Source organism: Macaca fascicularis, chromosome 9 (assembly GCF_037993035.2).
Source record: "Macaca fascicularis isolate 582-1 chromosome 9, T2T-MFA8v1.1".
Classification (NCBI taxonomy): Eukaryota; Metazoa; Chordata; class Mammalia; order Primates; family Cercopithecidae; genus Macaca; species Macaca fascicularis.
Genome location: NC_088383.1, coordinates 59571309 through 59593158, shown reverse-complemented (window position 1 = coordinate 59593158; position 21850 = coordinate 59571309). Strand labels below are relative to the sequence as shown.

General features: G+C 48.2%; 1 protein-coding gene across 7 annotated transcripts in view; it reads left to right on the top strand.

The window, feature by feature from the left end:
- LOC135965095 (arf-GAP with GTPase, ANK repeat and PH domain-containing protein 5-like) overlaps positions 1 to 2209 on the top strand; it is an 80651-nt gene extending 78442 nt beyond the window's left edge. For all 7 annotated transcript variants that reach the window (XM_065520770.2, XM_074001649.1, XM_065520769.2 and 4 more), the window contains 2 exons: positions 1584 to 1635; positions 1879 to 2209. In XM_065520770.2, the coding sequence (XP_065376842.1) occupies positions 1584 to 1635; positions 1879 to 2007 (181 nt within the window). In that variant the 3' untranslated portion in view covers positions 2008 to 2209. The remainder of the gene's footprint in view (positions 1 to 1583; positions 1636 to 1878) is intronic.
- The last annotated feature ends 19641 nt before the right edge of the window (positions 2210 to 21850 follow it).

Sequence of the window (21850 nt, the reverse complement as noted above, 5' to 3'; positions counted from 1 at the left end):
GAGTGCTTTGCTATGATCTCAGCTCCAGCAATCCTCTCACCTCAGACTCCTGTGTAGCTGGGACCACAGATGTGTGGCACCACGCCAGGCTAATTTTCTTGTATTTTTGGTAGAGACAGGGTTTTTTTTATGTTGCCTAGGCTGGTCTTGAACTGCTGAAGGAGCTCAAGCCATCTGCCAGCTTTGGCCTCCCAAAGTGCTGGGATTTTACAGGCATGAGCCACTGCGCTGGCCCAGTTTTACTTTTAAATAAAAACGAAGTTCTGTGAAAAAATTGGTTGTTCAGTTCACAATTAAATCCCGAATTCCTTTTTTTTAAAACAACATCACCACCACCAACAACAACCGTACTGCAGTCAGCAGAAGTGCTTCTTATTAACTTTTCGCTTATTCAGAATATTAAGGAGACATGTCAAGATTTAGTAACATTAATTTTTACTGCTTCATCAAAGACATTCTTAAGTAATTCCGGCTATCTTTTTTAACTGCAGGGGACAGTAAAGAATAGAGTGACTGATGTAATTGGTACCACTGCCTTGATTTATGCTGAGAAACCAGCAGTTTTACCCATTTTTACTTTTATACAATCATGACAAGTGTCAACGAAAAAGCAGGCAATGACGTTGTATTACTTTTACAAATTTTTAAATTTTTTAATCAGCTTTCTCAGTTTTAATTCATATGATTCAGAACAGTGTTGACCAGGCACAGTGGCTCAGGCCTGTAATCCCAGCACTTTGAAAGTCTGAGGCGAGCAGATCACCTGAGGTCAGGAGTTCAATACCAGCCTGGCCAACATGGTGAAACCACATCTCTACTAAAACTATAAAAATTAGCCAGGCGTGGTGGTGGGCACCTGTAATCCCTGATACTCGGGAGGCTGAGGTAGGAGAATCACTTGAACCCGGGAGGCAGATGTTGCCGTGAGCCGAGATCGCGCCATTGCACTCCGGCCTGGGCAACAAGAGTGAAACTAGGTCTCAAAAAAAAAAAAAAAAAAAAACCATTGGCCTTTTCTGGAAAGGGTCTTGGGGATCCTGAGAGGTCCACAGAGCACATTTGGAGAACCACTGGTTTATCACACAGGCACAATGCATTAGTTTTTACAAAGTTTAAAGTTCATCAAAGACTGGGGCAGATGAGTTTTTAATTCAAACAACAGAAAATACATAAATACATCATGAGACTATACTACAGAGAACTAAAGAGAAAGGAAGCTAGAAAATCTGAATCACGTTTACATTTATTAAAGTTCATCACTACTGCTTTGTAAAACATTCTTGTGTTTCAGTGTGTGGTTAGAAGAGTGAAAATATATTTGGTTTATTGCCATCGCCTGCTAGGGAGAGTCAATACTTATGGGCACTTCTGACTGGTTATCATGTAAAAGACTTCACAGTACAGGACATGAAATGCTGAGAAAGAAGTAGTCAAGAAACCCTCTGCAAGTCAGGATCCAGGAGAAGATTTCGTAAAAACTGCTTTGGTAAACACCAAAGCACACAGGAGGCATTATTTTACTAAACAGGTATTATACTAAGATATTAACAGTTTTTGAAGTAATGCACACTCTTATTTTATAGAGATGCAGATGGATCTTTGAGCGTATGTGATGAAGAGTTATACTCATTTATGGTAAGTGGCACTTTTATTGAGATTGTATTTTCATCATACACTTGTATCTGTTTCATGCTGAAATCAAAGGCATCTTTTTAAAAATCTTCCCCATTTCATGTTACATTTAGTCATCTTAAGTGTTGTAAAAAGAATGTGCTGCAATAAGAACTGATCTGCAGCTGTGTTTAGTTAGTGAGCTAGTATGAGTAAATATACTACCCAAATAACAGAAAATGTATCTTTTTTTTTTTTTTTTTTGAGGTGGAGTCTCTCTCTGTAGCCCAGGCTGGAGTGCAGTCATGTGATCTTGGCTCACTGCAGGCTCTGCCTCCCAGGTCCCTGTTCAAGCAGAAACCTGAACCAAGTGAACAAGTTCAACATCATCAGTAAGAAGAACTATCAGTGCCATAACTCTGATGGAATGCACGGGGAAGGATTCCACATCATTTTTGTACTGTAATGGCCAAAGGTGCATAACTTCAGTCCAATCGTGGAAATACATCAGACAAACCCAAATCGAGGAACATTTGACAAATACTGATCAGTACTGGTTCAAAGTGTCACGGTTAGGAAAGATAAGCAAAGACTGAGGAACTGTCACTGCAGTCCTACAAAATGGCAAGAGACTAAGAAATAACTAAATGCCCCGTGATCCTGGGTTGCATTTAGGAACAGAAAAAGGACATTAGTGGAAAAAGTGGTGAAACTCCAGTAAGGACTTTAGCTAATATGTTCATTTTAAATTAAATAATTTAAATATATTTAAACATTATTTAAATGTATTTAATTAATAAAATTGGTTATTTTATGAAATAATTTTAATATAATTAAATATGAGAATGTGGATTTCCTTGTTCTGATCACCATACTGTGGTTATCTAAGAGGTGAACGTTCAGGGAGGCTGGGGGAGGAATAAATGGAAATTATACTATTGAGTTGGAAGAGAAACCTACCCCATCAGTCACGAAACCCTCACATTCACGGCAGTGTGTCGGAGGTTCCAATATGAATGGGATTTCATTGTCAGCATGAGGTCCCTGTGGAGGGAGTGGGGCTCCCTGGGAATCTAGTGGAGAGCATTCGGGGCTCCCTTCCTCAGGAGCCTGCCCTTCCTGCACAGAAGCATCAGCCTCACCTCTGTAGCACTGTCCCTCTGCCTCTCAGAACCCACTCGTCTTCAGGCAGTTTCTACTGCCAGCCTCCTTTCACAGATACAGCCTCCAGGAACTCAGCCCTGCCTTCCCAAGTGTTCCCGCCTCTCTTGGGAAGGGATGCTCTCAGATTCCGCACCCCTGGACTTCCCCGGGCAGCACCTGCTCCTTCATTCTTCACTTCCGCAGCTCTCCGTTCTCACTCTGAGGGTCCTCTCCTCCTGGGAGTGTGTGTTGCTGGCAACAATGAAGATCCCCCCTGGCCACCCCCCATGCCCTGTTCTTCTGCACTTCCCTGGCTTCCTGTGTTGGTTCTGCTGGTGTCACCTGCTTTTGGGTTTACGTGGCTTCCCAGCTTCCTAATTTCTCTGAAGTTGAGTTTGATGTGTGTGTCGATGATGGGCTTTTTCTTCCTCCTCCTCCTCCTCCTCCTCCTCAGTCTTGTTGTTGCTCCATATAGTTTCCAGAAGGAGAAAAGGGACACTGTAAAATTAAGCTGCTGCAGGCCTAGCACAGTGGCTCACACCTGTAATCCCAGCCCTTTGGGAGGCCGAGGCGGGCGGATCACCTGAGGTCAGGAGTTCGAGACCAGCCTGGCCAACATGGTGAAACCCGTTCTCTACCAAAAATACAAAAATTAGGAAGGCGTTGTGGCATGTGCCTGTAATCCCAGCTACTTGGGAGGCTGAGGCAGGAGGATCTCTTGAACCCGGGAGGCAGAAGTTGGCAGTGAGCTGAGATCACACTACTGCACTTCAGCCTGGGCAACAAGAGCATCTCAAAATAATATTAGCAGTAATAATAATAATAATAATAATAAAGCTGCTGCCATGTTTCTATCAGACCCAGACATCCCGCAGAGTGAGCTGGAATTCTCTGTTTCTCTGTTTCGCGTCCATACCCACTGGCTCCTCTCTGCCCGCTCCCTCTTGGGCTGCATCACCAGCATGCCTCGCTCTCTGGCCCTAGTGGAATTCAGACAGTGGGGGATGTCACAGGAGGTGGGAGAGAGAGGAGAGGTAGTTATTCGCTCAGATTCTTCCTTGCTGGTTTGGCAGTGGCCACATCTTTCTACTGATGACTGCAGCTCCTGATGATCCTCCTCTACACCCACAGCTGTCTTTGGGGTCTGCGGACACCTTTCCTGTCCCTCTAGACCCAGGGAGAGAACAGCTCCCCTTCTTCCTGCTCCAGGGCATTCCTCATCTCTCACCGGTTCCCTTAACTCTGTCCACACTTCTGTGAACAGCCCCTTTCCTCAAGTACCCATTCGAATACGTCCTCTGGCTTCCCCTAGGAGCCTGACTGGTACCCACAGGTGGGTGGATGCTGGCGCGCTGCCGGGCCCCTCTTCCTCTGGTGACTGGCCAGCCAAGTCTCTGGGAGTCTCATTAGCGGGGGCAGGTGGTGGGCACAGCACAAACTGTGAGCTCAAATCCACAGAACAAAAGTGGGAGAAGACACCGGCAGGATGGACTGCCACAAAACTCTCGGCATTCGTGACGTCTGTCCTTTAAATCACACAAGGCATCATCAGGCTTCAGACATGAGACAGCCTAAGTATTTGAGTATTTCAAATAAATCATTTTTCAGAATTGGTAATTGCTTAGTTGGCAAATTGCTATTTGAAACACTGGCTCTCCTTGACTCAGTGATTCAGCCAGCTAGTCCCTTGCCAAGCTAGTTTGTTGGGCAAATCCCACCTTGAGAATGTATCTGCTCCTGTCAAAGCCAGATTCTCCCTGCCTGAGGCTGGACTTGACCTTCTGACTCAGGATATGCTGACGTGGGTCCCTAGGTCCAAGGGCAGCCCCCTTGGGCCCACTGTGGGCTGGACCTCTTTCATGATGGGGTGGGGGGGCAGGCCCCACCTAATTCACCCTTGACCTCATCCAGGCAGGTGAAGTTCCCTGCAGGAGTCACCTGAGCCCAGCCCCTCAGACCAGGATCCATCATGGTTAGGAGGATTTGGGGCTATCTCAGGTTCTTTGGCTACAAAAGGGTCCCACTCTTAGGGGTCTGCCCCAGAGGTGGGGCACAGAGGGCCTGCTGGGGCCCATGGGCTGGGCTGGGTGGACGGGGATCTGGTCACAGCAGCAGCAGCTGGAAGGCCAATGGGAGGGCACCAGGGCCTGGGGCCCATGTCTGGTCCTGGGCCTCCCCAGGCCTCTTGTCTTCTCCCCCGCGGGCATTCAGGATCTGTGTCTGGACCCAGCCTTGCCCAGGAGGTCTAGGGCCATGGGGTGTTGTCATTAGAATCGCAGTGCTCACAGCAAGGCAGTGCATTGAATTAGCAGGGCAGGGTCTCATGGGCAGGGACCATGTGGAGGGGGTGGGGGGAAGGGCACTTGTCCCCAGAGGCTGTGGTGGGCCTGGCTCTGGGCTGGGCAGTGGGCCAGGGTCCTGCTGTGTGGCTGAGCTCTGACCACAGGCTGTCTGGGGCTGGTGAGCTCCTGAGAGAGGGGACTGGTGCAGAGTACCGTAGGGTGGGAGCTCACGAGGAGTGGTCTGTGGGGTCTGGAAACCATTCTAGAGCAGGCAGATGACACTTGTCAGGGGAACAGGCATAGAAAGGACCCATGTGGGGGTGGGGGACACACAGCCTCAGAAAGAACAGGGAAGGAGCTTTGACAGGTCCAGGGAGCATCCCTGAGGTTTCCTAGCACAATTCCCACCAGCCGTGTCCCAGGGGTCCTCCTGCCCCCAACCCTCTGCAGTGCCAGCCCAATGCCCTGAGCAAAACATCCTGGACTCTGGCTGTTACAAAGGAGGACAGGGTCATCTGGACCCGCCCGAGCTCCAGGCCGCCCACTTTCACAACCCCGTCTGGGTCCAGAAGTTCATACGTATATCAATGAAAAATGTGCAGGAATCATATGATTGTTCCCTTTCATAAAGAGGGCCCCTCTAAATTGTTTAAGCCCCAATTTGCCCCTACCCAAAGGAGACAGCAATGGCATGTGTGGGGCCGTGGCCTTGAGACTCAGAGGTCCTGCTGCCCACGATACCCACTGCCCACCCTAGGGGGACTGGCCATAGCCCTGGAGCCCCCAAACACCATGCAGGAATGCAAGAGGGTCTCGACTCCCGAGTCCCAGGCTGGGAGGGCCCACAGTCCAGTAAACTAATCAGGCCCCAATACACCCAGGAGAGCAGCTCCGGGAGCCTGCACTGGGGAGAGGGCCTCAGACCCCTGCCCCAGGCCTGCACCCCAGAAGTAGGAGCACAGGAACACCTCTCCTTGGCTCCTGGCCAGTGGAAGTCACATCCCCAGCCCTCTGGCTCCAGGCAGCCTCATGTCCTAGTCCCTCCTTGGCCCACCTCACCGGCTGGTCAGAGCTCACTGCCAAAGGGCACCTCAGTGACGAGTGGAGGGAACAGGTGTTTACCAGGAGCTGGCATGCTTTGTCTCAGGGATGAGTAGTGACACAGCCAGGAAGGCACGCTATCCCCGTTTTACAGATGAGGAAACGGAGGCTCAGGTTGGGCTGGTGACTAAGGGAAGCAGCGTGTGGCAGGTGGCTTGAGGCATCTCTGTCCATCATGAGTGACTAGGGAGCAGCCCTGCCACTCCTCATGCGATGTGCCAGGAGCCAGGGAAGCTGCTTTCTAGGGGATTCTAGCTGAGGCCAGAAGCATCTCCCTGAGTGGTGGTGGAGGCCTCTGTCTACTCCTCCAGGACTGCCAGGGGATAGGAGGGCACCGCTGACGTCACAGAGCCTCTAGGGTGAGTGAGCATCAGCTGAGCGGCGCCAGGTGACTACGCTTCTCCTCAGTGCTGTCCCCCCTCTGCCTTGGGCAAGGCACCACCCTGAACGCCCCACCTATCCCATGGAGGCTGCAAACTGCTCTGCAGAGCCAGGGTCTCCAGGAATGGGGAGGGCAGTCACCCTCACTCCACTGATGTTTGTGACCCAAAGCACTGCCCAGGTCTCCAGGCCCATAGAACCCCCAAACCCCTTACTGGACCACATGGGAGACCTTGAGCAGCAGGCTTGGAATCCTAGGCCTTGTCTCCAGGTATATATCAGTGCCCAGGCTTGGGAAGCTTTGGTCTCAGGGGGGCTGGGACTCAGGCCCCCTGCCTCAAGGAAGAGGCATGTCCAGATGTCTCCTGTCCAGCCTCAGCCCTGCTCCCTGCCCCTATCCTTCACGGGGTCCCTAGGACAGGGCTACAGAAGTCTCATGCTGTCAGGGGATGCTGCCACCCCAGTGCCTGCTGTCGCCCTTTCTGACTCACCTGTCCAGCCTGGGCTGGAGCAAGGGCTTGTTGCCCCAGAGCGTAGAGAGGCACCAGAGGCAGCTATAAAAGCACGTTGGGCCAGTCCTCAGCATCCTAGTTGGCCACTGTCTGCTGCCACGTGATGCTGGGAGGCCTGGGGAAGCTGGCCGCCAAGGGCCTGGCCCACCGCACCTAGAAGGCCACCGAGGGAGTCAGTGAGGACCTGGAGCTCCTTTCTACCTGGGCTGGGGGGATCTGGGGCAGACTGGGTCTGTTGGAGGCGGATCTTAGTGGGCAGGTGAGGACCTGGGGGGAGGCCTTGGCCCCTCAGGAACCCTGGTCTCCAGCCCCACCAGGACAGCACAGAGTTGAGGGGTGCAGAGCTGGGGAGGTCTCCTGGGGGCAGGGCATGAGTCTGGATGCTGGGTGAACACTGGCAGCTTGGACCCTTCCCTCTGGAAATCTGGGGAACCTTTCTTGTCAAAACAGCCTATTCTGAATAACCTATGCAGGAAAAGGAAGATGGATTTTTATTTTTACCATAACTTTAAAGCTTCAAAGATTTCTTAACAAGTCACCAAGTCTGATCTGTTCAAAGTCAAAAAGGAGATTTTCAATTTCATCCAAGTCCCCTAAAGCATGTTTATTTGTATTTGTATTTGTATTTGAAACAGAGTCTTGCTCTGTCACCCAGGCTGGAGTGTAGTGGTGCGATGTTGGCTCACTGTAAACTCTGCCTCCTGGGTTCAAATGATTCTCATGCCTCAGCCTCCTGAGTGGCTGGGATTACAGGCACCCACCACCATGCTCGGCTAATTTTTGTATTTTTAGCAGAGACGGGGTTTTGTCATGTTGGCCAGGCTGGTCTCAAACTCCTGACCTCAAGTGATCCGTTCCTCTTGGCCTCTCAAACTGCTGGGATTACAGGCGTGAGCCACCACGCCCGGTCCCGAAGTGTATTTTGTATGCGGAGGTCAGCAGCTGTGCTTGGGGAGGCCCAGCCAGGCCCCACCCGTGGGTCATTGTGTGAAAAACAGTCTTGCCTGAGTTTGTGTCCTCTTTCTAAATGGCAGCAGATGCGTAATTTGTTTTTGACTCTGCAGCTGTTGTGGACCACCTGCTTTAACCTTTCACTAGCCTTTGAGTTTCTGTGATTCCTGTTGGGAGAAAAGCTGAGTGTTTGGAGAGAAGCTGAGGCAGGGCTTGCTAGATTTGCCGGCTCCTTGCTTCTAGCACTCCCATTATCTCAAGTAGCCATATGTTTCTCATTCACTTGATATACTATTTCTTTTCAACCCTCACATCCTCACCACCTGTTTCCTTGGTAGATCACCAATAAATAGCATGCGCTCCCACACTCACGATGGCCCCCTGGTCCCACTTTCTCTCTCAAACTGTCTTTTTCTCATTCCTTTGATGCCCCCAGACTTTGTCGCCCCCATGGCCTGGTGTTAGGTCTCATCACCCCAACAGATTCCCATTCTAAAGATGAGGGAACCCAGAGGTGGAAGGTAGAGTTAGTGTAAGAACCATTTCTTCTGACCCGAAATCTTTCAGTTCTAGCAGGCTACCACCCACACTTTAAAAAACTCTGAAGTAGGCAGAGAATTCCCTCTTGTTGGAGGAACTGCTTTGAGAGATGTGGTTTTACTGGATGAGGCTTTGGAAACCGACCTGAGGCAGGCACCAGCACATCCTGAGAGGGGTGTGACCTGGCACACAGGCCCAGCCTGGGCTTCATGTCTCAGCTGGCAAGACGGCCTGCTCATTGCCATTCCAGGCCGGGCAGGGCCAAGGGGCTTGGGGGACCCGTGCCCTCATGGGACTCACTGAGGCAGCCAGGGCCCTGGCATCTCCGAATGAAGCCAGCTGTGGGGGAAGGTCCTTCTCATGAGCCAGTCTGTCCTGGCTGGGGGTGGCATCCCAGACCCCCACCTTGGATGTCCAGGGATGCATAGGTCCATTGTGAGGATAAGTGGGCCTGCTCTAAGCCCTAACCCTGGACTTGGGGGGCAGTGGGCCTGCTCTGAGCCCTCACTCTGGACTTGGGAGGGCAGTGGGCCTGCTCTGAGCCCTCGCCCTGGACTCAGGGGCACTGGGTCTCCTCTGAGCCCTCACCCTGGACTTGTCTCTTGACTCAGGGGCAGTGAGCCTGCTCTGAGACCTCACCCTGGACTTGTCTCCTCTGTTCAGTTCATGCGGTGGAGGAAGTGGTGAAGGAGGTGGTGGGACATGCCAAGGAGACTGGCCAGAAAGGTACAGCCGGCTGAGGTCGGGCAGGGAAGCAGGGAGGGAGGAAGGGAAGCCAGGTGCTGGGCCAACCTGTTCTTTGACTAACTAGGTCAGACTCTGCCCCTGATGTCGCAGCCTTTCAGAGCCTCTCGGCTGGGGCGGTTATCTATGCTCTTCGGAGGCCACAGAGCGTACTGCGTTAGGGCACTGTCTAGATGGTTCTCTCTGTGGAATGAGAAGAAGACAAAGTCACAAAAGACTATGTGACAGCACACTGAGACAAAACATTTAACATGTAAAATTCTATGTTAAATGTTAAATTGATGTGTGTGAGCTATGAGTAGAACTATGTACAAAGCATGTGTATATCTCATTCCTTTTAAACAAAATAGATTCCGGGTAGATGAAGGACTTAAATTTACATAAATGAATTTATTTAACTTACTAGGAGATAACCATCTTAGCTTAGGCTGCTATTATAAAATACCATAGGCCAAGCGCAATGACTCATGCCTACAATCCCAGAACTTCGAGAGGTCAAGGTGGGTGGGCCAACTAAGGTCAGGAGTTCAAGACCAGCCTGATCAATATGGTGAAACCCTGTCTCTACTAAAAATACAAAAACTCGGGGGGCATGGTGACACATGCCTGTAATCCCAGCTACTCAGGAGTCAGAGGCAGGAGACTCCCTTGAACCTGGAAGACGGAGGTTGCAGTGAGCTGAGATTGCGCCAGTATTCCAGCCTGGGTGACAGGGCAAGACTCTGTCTCAAAAACAAAAACAAAAACCATAAACTGGGTGACTTAGAAACAACAGAAATTTATTTCTCACACTCCTGGAGGATGGGAAGTGCAAGATCAAGGCACTGGCAGACTTGGCATCTGTTGAGGGCATCTTCCTGGTTTGTGGATAGGCCTAGCTGTGTCCTCACATGGTGGAAGGAGCTAGCTGTCTGTGGTCTTTTTTATGTGGTTGCTAATTTCAACCTCCCAAAGGCCCCACCTCTGAATACCATCACATTAGGGCTAAGGATTTCAACATATGCGTTTTGAGGGGAAGACATCATAAACATTTAGACATTGTAATAACATAAGAGACTTTGGCCTAATCTTGGAGAGGGGAGAATCTTTAGAACCATGAGAAAAAAACCCAGCAGCCATAAAGGAAATACTAAGTAAATCTGACAATCCAAAACTTCGAAATTTTCTATTACCAAAAAAAAAAAAACAAAAAACAAAAAAACTACAAACCAAGCCAAAGGAAAAATCACAAACTGATGAAAAGTGTGTGTAATAAAAATGATAATCCAATACAACAACCCAATATAAAAATGCTCAAAAGACATGAGCAGGCATTTTCCAGAAAAAAGGACAAGCAGGCAATGTACCCATGAGATGCTCAGTCTCACTCACAGTTGAAGAAATACAAGTTGTTGGGGAAATTAAAACCAAATTCAAATTCATTCTGCCAGGAGTCCTGCTGCCCTTGGTCCTGTCGGGCCACTCCAGGGACTAATCCATTAAGATGACTACATCCCACAGGCCACTCAAGGGGACACAAGTTCAGCCGGTGGATCACTAGGACATTCTTCCTCTTTCTTTCCAACAGCCATTGCTGAAGCCGTAAAGAAAGCCCAAGAGTCAGCGGACAAAAAGATGAAGGAAGTCACTGAGACAGTGACCAACACAGTCACAAATGCCATCACCCATGCAGCAGAGTGTCTGGACAAACTTGGACAGTGAGTGCACCTGCTACCACGGCCCACCCTTCCCGAGTCTCAATAAAAAGTAGTGAAATGAGTACATCGAGCCCTGGATTTACTCCCATTTGGATGCAAAGTATTTTCTTGTTGATATAAAATATTTTACATATGTGTGGAGTATATTTGAGTATTTATTACATGCACAGAATGTGTGGTGATCAATCAGGGTGCTTAGGGTGCCCATCACCTTGAATATTTGGTATTACTATGTGTTGGATACATTTCAAGTCCCCTCTACTAGCTACTTTGTTTTTTCGTGTTTGTTTTCAGACAGTGTCCTGCTCTGTCGCCAGGGATGTAGCGCAATGGTGTGATCTTGGCTCACTGCATCCTCTGCCTCCCAGGTTCAAGCAATCTCCTGCCTCAGCCTCCTGAGTAGCTTGGACTACAAGCGCAGGCCACCATGCCTAGCTAATTTTTTATTTTTTATTTTTTTGTATTTTTAGAAGAGACGGGGTTTCACCATGTTAGCCAGGCTGGTCTCGAACTCCTGACCTCAAGTGATCTGCCTGCCTGGGCCTCCCAAAATGCTGGGATTATAGGCATGGGATACTGTGCCTAGCCTTCTAGCTACTTTGAAATATACAATACATTGCTGCTAAGTATAGTCACCCTACGTGAAGTATTTTTCAACAGAAACCCTTTGCATGTCCCCCTTGTCTCCTCTGCTGAGGCAGACACTGGCACTGGGGCTCCTGCTGCTGGCTGGATAGGTCCCCATGATGAATCAGATGCTTCTCTCTCACACTAAGATCTTTCATGTCAGGAAGGGGCTCTTCTGGATGAATAGTGTCCGTGCTACATTTCCTAAAAAACTGTTTCCCCAGAAACTATACATAGCTTTCAGCCACCTCAGTGTTTCAACAACACGCTAAGGGGGGACCCTCATTTGTCTTGCATGTTTTTGGATTTTTCTTGAGATGTTCTTGCAGGACTCAGGGCAGATAACAGACCAGCTTGATGAAGAATTTAGCAAGGCAGGCCCCCACTGAGCTGCTTCCTGTTCTCCCAGAGCTCACATAAGCATTTCTGCTGGACAGTCACAGAATCTGGTCAAGGAGAGACTGAGTCACTGCTCAGTCATCCTAGAAGCTGCTGTTGATTTTTTCTTTTCTTTTTCTTTTTTTTTTTTTAAGATGAAATCTCGCTCTGTTGCCCAGGCAGGAGTGCACTGGCATGGTCTCGACTCACTGCAACCTCCACCTCCTGGGTTCAAACAATTATCCTGCCTCAGCCTCCTGAGTAGCTGGGACTACAGGCACCCGCCACCATACCCAGCTAAGTTTTTGTATTTTTGGTACAGACGGGATTTCACCATGTTAACCAGGATGGTCTCGGTCTCCTGACCTCATCATCCGCCTGCCTTGGCCTCCCAAAGTGCTGGGATTACAGGCGTGAGCCACCGCACCTGGCCCAGAGTATTTATGCAGAGACTGATGTCAGGCCTAAGTGTTGATAGTGGGTAGTAGTGGGCAGATGCCTGGCTCTCTCTCTTTCTTCTCATGAGCAAGTCAGTATCATACAGGTTAAATATATCTTTAAGTAGCATTTAATCTAAAAAAATTTTTTTAATAAACAAAGCAATAATTTATAAAAATATTGCATCCCCTATTTATCTTGCTGGAAACTATTTGTTCTTAGTAGAAATAAGATGAAAAGGTGTTTTGCTTAAAAAATAAGTGAGTTCCTCACCCTGTTTCTGGATCTCCTCTAGAATTGGCCTCACAGTTTGTGAACAGCCCAGGAATAGCCAATGTCTTAGCTTTGGAACATTTGCCACTTTCCAGCTACAGCCGGATCTTATATCTTGGTTTGGTTCCTGATGACTTTCAAATTCTCCTGATCCAAACGCAAGCACAGAAGCACGAGCACATTGTTGGTGGCAGTACAGACTGAAACACCCTCTTTGGATGGCAGTGCCTCACACAGGACTTTATTCTCCGGGTGTGCACAGGTACACACAGGTGCCCAAAGGATAAACACACAGATTTATTGTGGCATAATTGTTTTACCAAGCGATTAGAAACATCCTAGAATGTTAACCAAATCAAAAAGGTTTGCTCTGCTTATTAGGTTTGGTGTACAATATGGAGGTGACATCTATCACTTCCAGTGTATTATAGATACTTTAGCTCGAAAAATGACATCTGTACCTACATGGACACCAAAAGGGACTGGTTAATGAATATTGCATATACAGGGGTGTGGGGCGGCTCTGGGGCCAGGGATGACCGTGACCGTGGTTGTGGTAGCTCCAGGACAAGCACGTGGACCCCAGGAAGCACTGTGAAATGGGCTGGCTCTGGAGCCAGCCAGGGGGACAATTGCAACAGATGCTCAGAAGCACCACTGGAAGCTCCAATGTGGGCGCCCCTGCCAGAAGCAGAGAGGGGTACAGAGAAGCTACAGAGAAGCCCTTCTGATGGGCCAGGGAGCAAGCGGACTCCTTCCAGGCTCCAGGAACACCAAGAAGCAATATGAAACCTGTTCATGAGAGGAGTCAGGAATGCCTTCGACCAAAGAAACGAGACCTCCCGGTGACCAGAGAGGATATGGGGAGAACTACCAGCTGCTCCACTAACCACACACCCTCCAGTGATGCCTCTGAATGCTCCCGAGGGGTTGTGGTGGCCGGGCCAAGCCAGGCAGGAGCCGGAGTCAGCCGGGGGGGGCGGGTAATGGAGCTGAGGCCATCACCAGTCTGACAGTGAACCAATATGGCATGCTGTATAAGTGACTATGCTGCCTGCCACCTTCTCACCAACTGGCCTCCCATCTGTGTTGAATATGAGCCCCTTACCCCCGGAAAAAATAAATTGCATATACAGTTCATTAAATGGAATGCTCCATGCAAAAGGGCTGGGCGCAGTGGCTCACGTCTGTAATCCCAGCACTTTGGTAAGCCGAGGTGGGCAGATCACCTGAGGTCGGGATTGTAAGACCAGCCTGACCAACATGGAGAAACCTCGTGTCCTCTGAAAATACAAAATGAGCTGGGCATGGTGGCTCATGCCTATAATCCCAGCTACTCAGGAGGCTGAGGCAGGAGAGTCACTTGAACCTGGGAGGTGGATGTTGCAGTCAGCCGGGATCATGACATTGAACTTCAGCCTGGGTAACAACAGCAAAACTCTGTCTCAAAAAAAAAAAAGAAATGATGAAAATATCTGGACATGGTGGCTCACACCTGTAATCCCAGCACTTTGGGAACCGAGATGGGATGACTGCTTGAGTCCAGGAGTTCAAAACCAGCCTGTCTCACCAAGAAAAAAAATGTATTTATTTATTTTTGAGACAGGGTCTTGCTCTGTCACCTAGGCTGGAGTGCAGTGCCGTGATCTCCACTCAGTGCACCCTCCACCTCCTGGGCTCAAGTGATTCTCCTGCCTCAGCCTCTCGAGTAACTAGGATTACAAGCACCTGCCACCACACTTAGCTAAGTTTTGTATTTTTAGTAGAGACGGGGTTTCACCATGTTGGCCAGGATGGTCTTGAACTCCTGACCCCAAGGGATCTGCCCGCTTTGGCCTTCCAAAGTGCTGAGATTACAGGCGTGAGCTGTCCCGTCAGGCCTCGTAACAGGTTTTTCTTTATGGCTGCTGCCTGCCTCTTTCCTGGCTCACTTCTTCGTGTCCCACCCAGTGTTCCCTGTGCCTCCAGATAAAGGAACTTTCGCCAAATCCTTGTCTCAGGGCAGCTCCTAGGGGAACCCAAACTAGGACATTTCATGCCATTTTTATAAAGCACAAAAATAGGTGAAATTATTCTGTGCTATTAGAAGTCTGGGTGATGATTGCCCTCGGGTGAGAGGAAGGTAGAGACTAGATGGGGACAGATGGGGGTTTCGGGGGTGCTGGTAATGTTCTGTTTCCAGATCTGAGTACCGGTTAAATGACTGTGTTTTATTTGTGAAAATTCATTGAGACATACAGTTATAAAAGGTGCAATTTTTGATTGGATTATTATAACTATATAAAATACTTTTAAAATTATTCAGTTAGTTTTGGTGCAATGCAGTAGTTTTTTGTTTGGTGTTTTGTTGTTTGTTTTTAGAGTGAGGATCTTGCTCTGTCATGCAGGCTGGAGTGCAGTGGTGCAGTCATAGCTCACTGCAGCCTCAACCCCTCCTGTGCTTAAGCAATCCTCCCGCTTTGGCTTCCAAAGTAGCTGGGATTGCAGGCAGGAACCACCACACCTAGCCAGAGTTTTATTTATTTATTATGTTTATTTTATTTTATTTTACGTTTTTTGAGACGGAGTCTCGCTTTGTCGCCCAGGCTGGAGTGCAGTGGCACGATCTCGGCTTACTGCAAGTTCCACCTCCCAGGTTCAAGCCATTCTCCTGCCTCAGCCTCCCAAGTGGCTGGAACTACAGGCGCCGGCACCACGCCCAGTTACTTTTTTTTGTATTTTTAGTAGAGATGGGGTTTCACCATGTTAGCCAGGATGGTCTCAATCTCCTGACCTTGTGATCCGCCCGCCTCGGCCTCCCAAAGTGCTGGGATTACAGGTGTGAGCCACCGCCCCCGGCCCTCAGTTTTATTTTTTACGATGAAGGAATGGTAAAAATTCTTATTCATTGGCTTTTGCAATGAAAATAGAGATCATACATTTGTAGTAAGTAAAACAACAAATGATTTTTATACTTATTTTTCTGATCCACATATGGCCAGAAAATAGGAAGAGACAAAGGCCAGAGGGATGAAAAGATGGTTCCAGGTAGCAGAGGAGAGGACAAAAAAGAGAAGAGGTAGGCGGGGTGCGGTGACTCACGTGTGTAATCCCAGCACTTTGGGAGGCTGAGGCAGGCCGATCACGAGGTCAAGAGATCAAGACCATCCTGGTCAACATGGTGAAACCCCATCTCTACTAAAAATACAGAAATTAGCTACATGTAGTGGTACACGCCTGTAGTCCCAACTTCTTGGGAGACTGAGGCAGGAGAATTGCTTGAACCCAGGAGGCAGAGGTTGCAGTGAACCAAGATCATGCCATTGTACTCCAGCCTGGTGACAGAGCAAGTCTCCATCTCAAAAAAAAACAAAAGGAAAGAGAAGACAGAGAGAGGATATGGTAGACACAGACCAAGGAGAGAGAAAAGAGCAAGTGACAACAAAACATGAATACAGGAAGACAGACTTTTTATCTCCATGCTGTCAGAATGGATGTAAGGATTCCTCTCCAAAGCGGAAATGCATAGGCATTCATGTAATGCCCTCTTTATTCTACATTCAACAAAGACAAATTTCTAAAACCTTGTTTTACATTCAACAAAGACAATCTCTTTTGAGAAAGCAGCAGGGTCAATCCCCGTTTACAAAGGGTAGTGCATCTCTTTTCACAGCATCATGTTTCCATCTGGTGGCCTTTTAGGATATCATGGACAAGGACTCAAGATTTACAGCTAAGGCAGGGCGGATATTTCCTGCTGGCATCTGTCTGGTTTGAGCGTTAAACCCAGGCCTCAGATGGAGAGTCTGCAAGCCTATGGCAGATTGTGAAGAGAGGCGTGGAAGAAGACATCTAAACCAACCCTGTGAATTTCATTTTAGGGTGGACTGAACAACAACATTCACATCAAAAATAAGCATATTATCATGAGATTTATTAACCTTCGTCAGCCACTCCTACTAGGTCTTCCTATAGATATTAATGATTAAAAAAAAAAAAAAAAAAGCACTAACACCCAAAGTAAATTTTTCTGGGAGATTCCAGATAGGCCTATCATGAAGTTGAATTGTTCACTGTAGTGACACTGAAACATTTATTGCAATACATTACAGAACAGGTTTAAACTGCATAGGCACACGTGCACATACACCCACCTACTCCAAACTCATGTCTGAGTTCTCTATTCTTCCTCAATAAAAAACAAAAGCTTTGCTGGTATTTTTTTAAGTGTAATTTAGGGATTTAAGATGGGGCAAGAAAAATATCTGAAAGGCCCTCCACTCCATGCTGTGCCCTTATAAATGATAGAACAGATAGAGAAATTAAATTACTGACTATACCACTTGGCTCGAAGTCATAAAGGGGAGTGCTTGGGATCACAGAAATAAACAAGGAAACTCTTAAGAAGCCATGGGAGAAGCCAAGGCCCAGGTAACCTGAGTCTGCACCCACCTGGGAGTGCTGCTGAATCCTGAGACTCAGGTGGAGAATTGGAAACCAGAAAACTAGTGTGCATTGAAGAAATGCCAGATGTCTGAGGGAGCCCACTGCTATGAAAGAGACATGACAAATAAAGCAAATGAAAAATTTCTATACAATCAAAGGTCAATTAAAGCAAGTACATTTAATACTTTCAGCAAAACAAGGAAAAATGAAACCAAGCAATGATGAAAAAGAACCAGTTAGAGATCTCAAAACTTAAAGCCCAAGTTATTGAAAGAAAAAACTCAAAAGATAGGCTGAGTAACAGCAGAGACACACTGAAGTGTCCTTTAGCAAGACGGAGCATTCAGTTGAGGGAGTCTTGCAGGTTAAAGCACAAAGAAAAAAAGGTGAAAAGGTTAACAGCCATAAAGTCTGGGTGACCGGATTCAAGCTTTTGTCCAGTCAGAATGCCAAAGACAGAGAGAGAATGGGAGAAAGTAGTATTAATTAATAGCTAAAAATTCCCCAGAAGTGAAGAATGCTATGAAAATACAGAGAAAAATGTTAAAAGCTACCAAAGCAAAACAATAGTTTAAATTCAAAGAAATAAGGATCAGATTTTCCTCATTAGTTTCATTAGCAACACTGGATACAGGCCAATGAGGCAATGTCTTCAATGAGCTGTTGGAAAATAACTAATTTATGCTGAATTCTATAACCCAGCTACAGAATCACTTAAGGGCACCCTGAAACAAAGCCATTATTTTCTTTTTTGAGACAGGGTATTGCTCTGTTGCCCAGGCTGGAGTGCAGCGGCATGATCATGGCTCACTGCAGCCTTGACCTCCCTGGCTCAAGCGATCCTTCCACCTCAGCCCCCCAAGTAGCTGTGACTACAAGAACCTACCATCACGCCTGGCTAATGTAGTTCATTTTTGTGTAGAGACGGGGCTTTCCCATGTTGCCCAGGCTGGTCTCCAACTAAGGGGCTCAAGTGATCTGACTACCTTGGCCTGCCAAAGTGCTGGAATTATAGGCATGAGCCACCACACCTGGCCCAAAGGCACTTTTGAACATTCAAGATTTAAGGAAGTTTACCACCAACAGATTCTGTTGAAAAGAACTACTTGAGAAATCCTCCTGCAAGAAATGACATGAATCCAGAGGAAGAAGCAGTGTGACAAAAGTAACACTTCTCTAAGTAATCAGCCAATGCTATTATTTAACACTAAAATATTGATTACCAAGGATGCGTAAAATTACAATTTAGAATTCTCGATTATATCCACAGGAGAGTTGGGGAAAAGAAAAACACTGAGAGGAAGTGAACATTTCTTATCTTGTTCGGAAAGAATCTATATGTACTGTTTACCTTTAGTTTTTGTTAGCCAATATTATGTATGGATATAAAAAATTAAGAGTAACTATTAGAAAAATAGCAATGAAATGTATAAATTTCAAACCAGCAGAGGAAATAAGATGAAACAAAGAAATTTCAATCAACCCAACAGAAAACAAGAATGGGGACAAAAAAAGAAACAGAGCATAATCAATAGAAAACAAAGATAGCCTGGACGCGGTGGCTCACGCCTGTAATCCCAGCACTTTGGGAGGCCGAGGAGGGTGGATCACTTGAGGTCAGGAGTTCAAGACCAGCCTGGCCAATATGGTAAAACTCCGTTTCTACTAAAAGTACAAAAATTAGCCGGGCTTGGTGGTGGGCACTTGTAATCCCAGCTACTTTGGAGGCTGAGGCAGGAGAATCACTTGAACTCGGGAGGTGGAGGTTGCAGTGAGCCAAGATCATGCCATTGTACTCTAGCCTGGGTGACAGGTGAGACTCTGTCTCAAACACACACACACACACACACACACACACACACACACACACACATAAACCCACAAAGATAATAAAGTCGAAACAAAGGAGTGTTCATAATAAATGGGCAATAAGAAAAAAAATCAAATGAATAGCAAATAGGCAATTTATGTGAAAACACTGTTCAAGGAAATTAAAATTGCTAAGAAAGAAAAAATGCTCGATCTCACCATTTATCAAGGAAATACAAATAAGAGGGCATTGAGATGCTATTTTAACTGATTAGATTGACAAGTATTTTTAATGTTGATAACAAATGTTAGCCAGAGTTGGGCAAACGGGTAATCTCATGTCCCACCGGAGGGAGTGCGTATTAGTGCAGTCAATTTGGAGGGCATCTGACATACCCGTTAAAACCAAAACATTTGCATGTGTGTGCAAGAAAGTATAGTCAAGATTATCTTAGCAGCATTACTGGTAGCAGTGAGATATTAGCAATGATCTAAAGGCCCATCAATGGGAGAATAACTACATGAACTATAGTATGTTCCTACCACAGAATACTCTGCAGCAGTTCAAAACAGTAATTTAGAATATTTACTTCCCTTCCTTCCTCCCTCCCTCCCTCCCTCCCTCTTTCTTTCCTTCCTTCCTTCCTCTCTTTTTTTTCTTTCTTTCTCTTTCTTTCTCTCTCTCCCCCCCCTCTTTTTTTTTTTTTTTGATAGAGTCTTCCTCTGTCTCCCAGGCTGGAGTGCAGTGGTATAATCTCAGTTCACTGCAACCTCTGCCTGGTAGGTTCAAGCAATTCTCCTGCCTTAGCCTTCCAAGTAGCTGGGATTGCAGGGACCCACCACCATGCCTGGTGACTTTTTGTATTTTTAGTAGAGACGGGATTTTACTATATTGGCCAGGCTGGTCTCGAACTCCCGACCTCAGGTGATCCACCCGCCTTGGCCTCCCAAAGTGCTGGGATTACAAGTGTGAGCCATTGCACCTCACCAGATTCATTTCTTATAGTATGAGTAGACTTACTGTAACTATTTTAAAATTTTCAGAAGGAAAGGAACAGAAATCTATTTTATATGTGTAAAACCACATAAAACAATACCACCATCTTTTCACAAAGCCCTTTGCCCTTCCCGCTTGCCCTCTTCTTTCTCCTATGCTGTTTGCCACCCTCTTTTTGCCCTCCATCTACCCCAAAACTATTTTCCCCATCATCTTTTTCCCAATCCTCTTTCCTACCTCCTCTTGCCACTCTCTTTTCTCCTCCCACTTGCCACCCTCTCTTCCCTTTCTGTCTACCCAAAAGCTTTTTACCCACCGTTTTTCTTTCTGCACCCTGTTTTCTCACAACCTTCTCTCCCTCCCGCTCGCCACCCTCTTTTTCTTTCTCCGACTTGTCACCCTCTTTCCCCCTCCAACTACCCAAAAACATTTTCCCCCACGGTCTTTTCAGAAAACCTTGTCTCCCTTACTCACCACTCTCTTTTGACCCCTGCTGCTCACCACCCTGTCTTCCCTCTACATCCACCTCAAAACTTTTTTCCTCACTGTCTTTCCCCACTCACCATCTTTTCACAAAGCCTTCTCCCCGCTCCTGCTCACCACCCTCTTTTCCCCACTCCCACCCCTCTCCCACATGCCACCCTTTTTTCATCCTCCATCTACCCCAAAACTATTTTTCCATCGTCGTTTTTCCAAACCTCCTTCCCACCTCCTGCTTATCACCCTTTTCCCCCTCCATCTGCCCAAAAACTTTCCCCCCACTCTTTCCCCACCGTCTTTTACACCTCCTGCTGGCCACGGTCTTTTCCGGCTCCATCCACCCAAAAACTTTTCTCCCCACTCTCTTTTCTCCCCACTGTCTTTTCACAAAACCTTCTCTCCCTCTTGCTCGCCCCCTTTTTGCCTCCTTTACAACTCTCTCTTTATTCCTCCCACCCGCCACCCTCCAGGGTCAGGCCCTGAGTCCTGGCAGTCTGGCCGCACCCCACCCTCAGCAGGGAGAGGCGCAGGGCTGGGAGGGGCCTGGAGTCTTGCCTGGGGCATCACTTTTGCAAATTCATTTTGGGCAGGCCTTGGTTTCCCTGGCAGCGATTCCAATGGAAGCTAGCTTCAAGCCTTGCAACACCTGCATTTCCCGGCCAGGCAGGTGTCACAAAGGCGTCTCTCCTGCCCCAGGACGTGCACGGTGCTTGGCACAAGGGCGGCAGCGATGCCAGCTTCAGCAGCGCAGCATGGCCGCTCAGGTCCAGGCCCCGGCCCGGGATCGCGGGTTCGCGGGTTCGCGTTAGTGCGGCTCTGCCGGGGTGGGCGCAGAGCTTTGGGAGTTCTCCCCAGGCGCTGGTCGGGCGGGGGCTCCCAGGAGCCTCTCGGAGGCCGCAGCGGGCGGCCCATGGGGACAAGCGTCCAGTCAGCTGCAAAGCCGGGGTCACATGTGCGTGCACTAGGGGAAGGCAGCCTGGGGTCGCTCCTTGGGGCCATCTGCCGGCAGGCTTGTTGCTGAGGTGCCAGGGCGTCAGGCAGCGCAAAGCGCCAGGAGAGTGGGGGATCTGCACGGAGGCCCTCTGTGAGGGCACCACCGTCTCCCCAGGAGACAGCCAGGGTGGCACTCTGGCGATGAGGCTGGGGTCCCAGTCATCGCCCGGACACCACTCCCTTCCCTTGTCTCCTCAGCATCATATCTGGGGGCCACCTCCGTGTCTGAAGTTTGCAAGTCTTTCTCCGGAATGGTGAAATTGTGCGCGGGGCTCTCCCTGGGCAGCTTCCTATCGCGGATGCTGCTGTTTCTTGGCTTCTGAGTGTACTGGTCCTGGACATTGGCCCATTCAAAGGCGGCCACGGGGCAGCCCTGGCTCACATCATGCACACTACTGTGCTCCTCCTCGACATCCCCTGACCCATCGCAGCCACCCCAGCACCAGCGCCAGTGCCATCAGCAGCCCC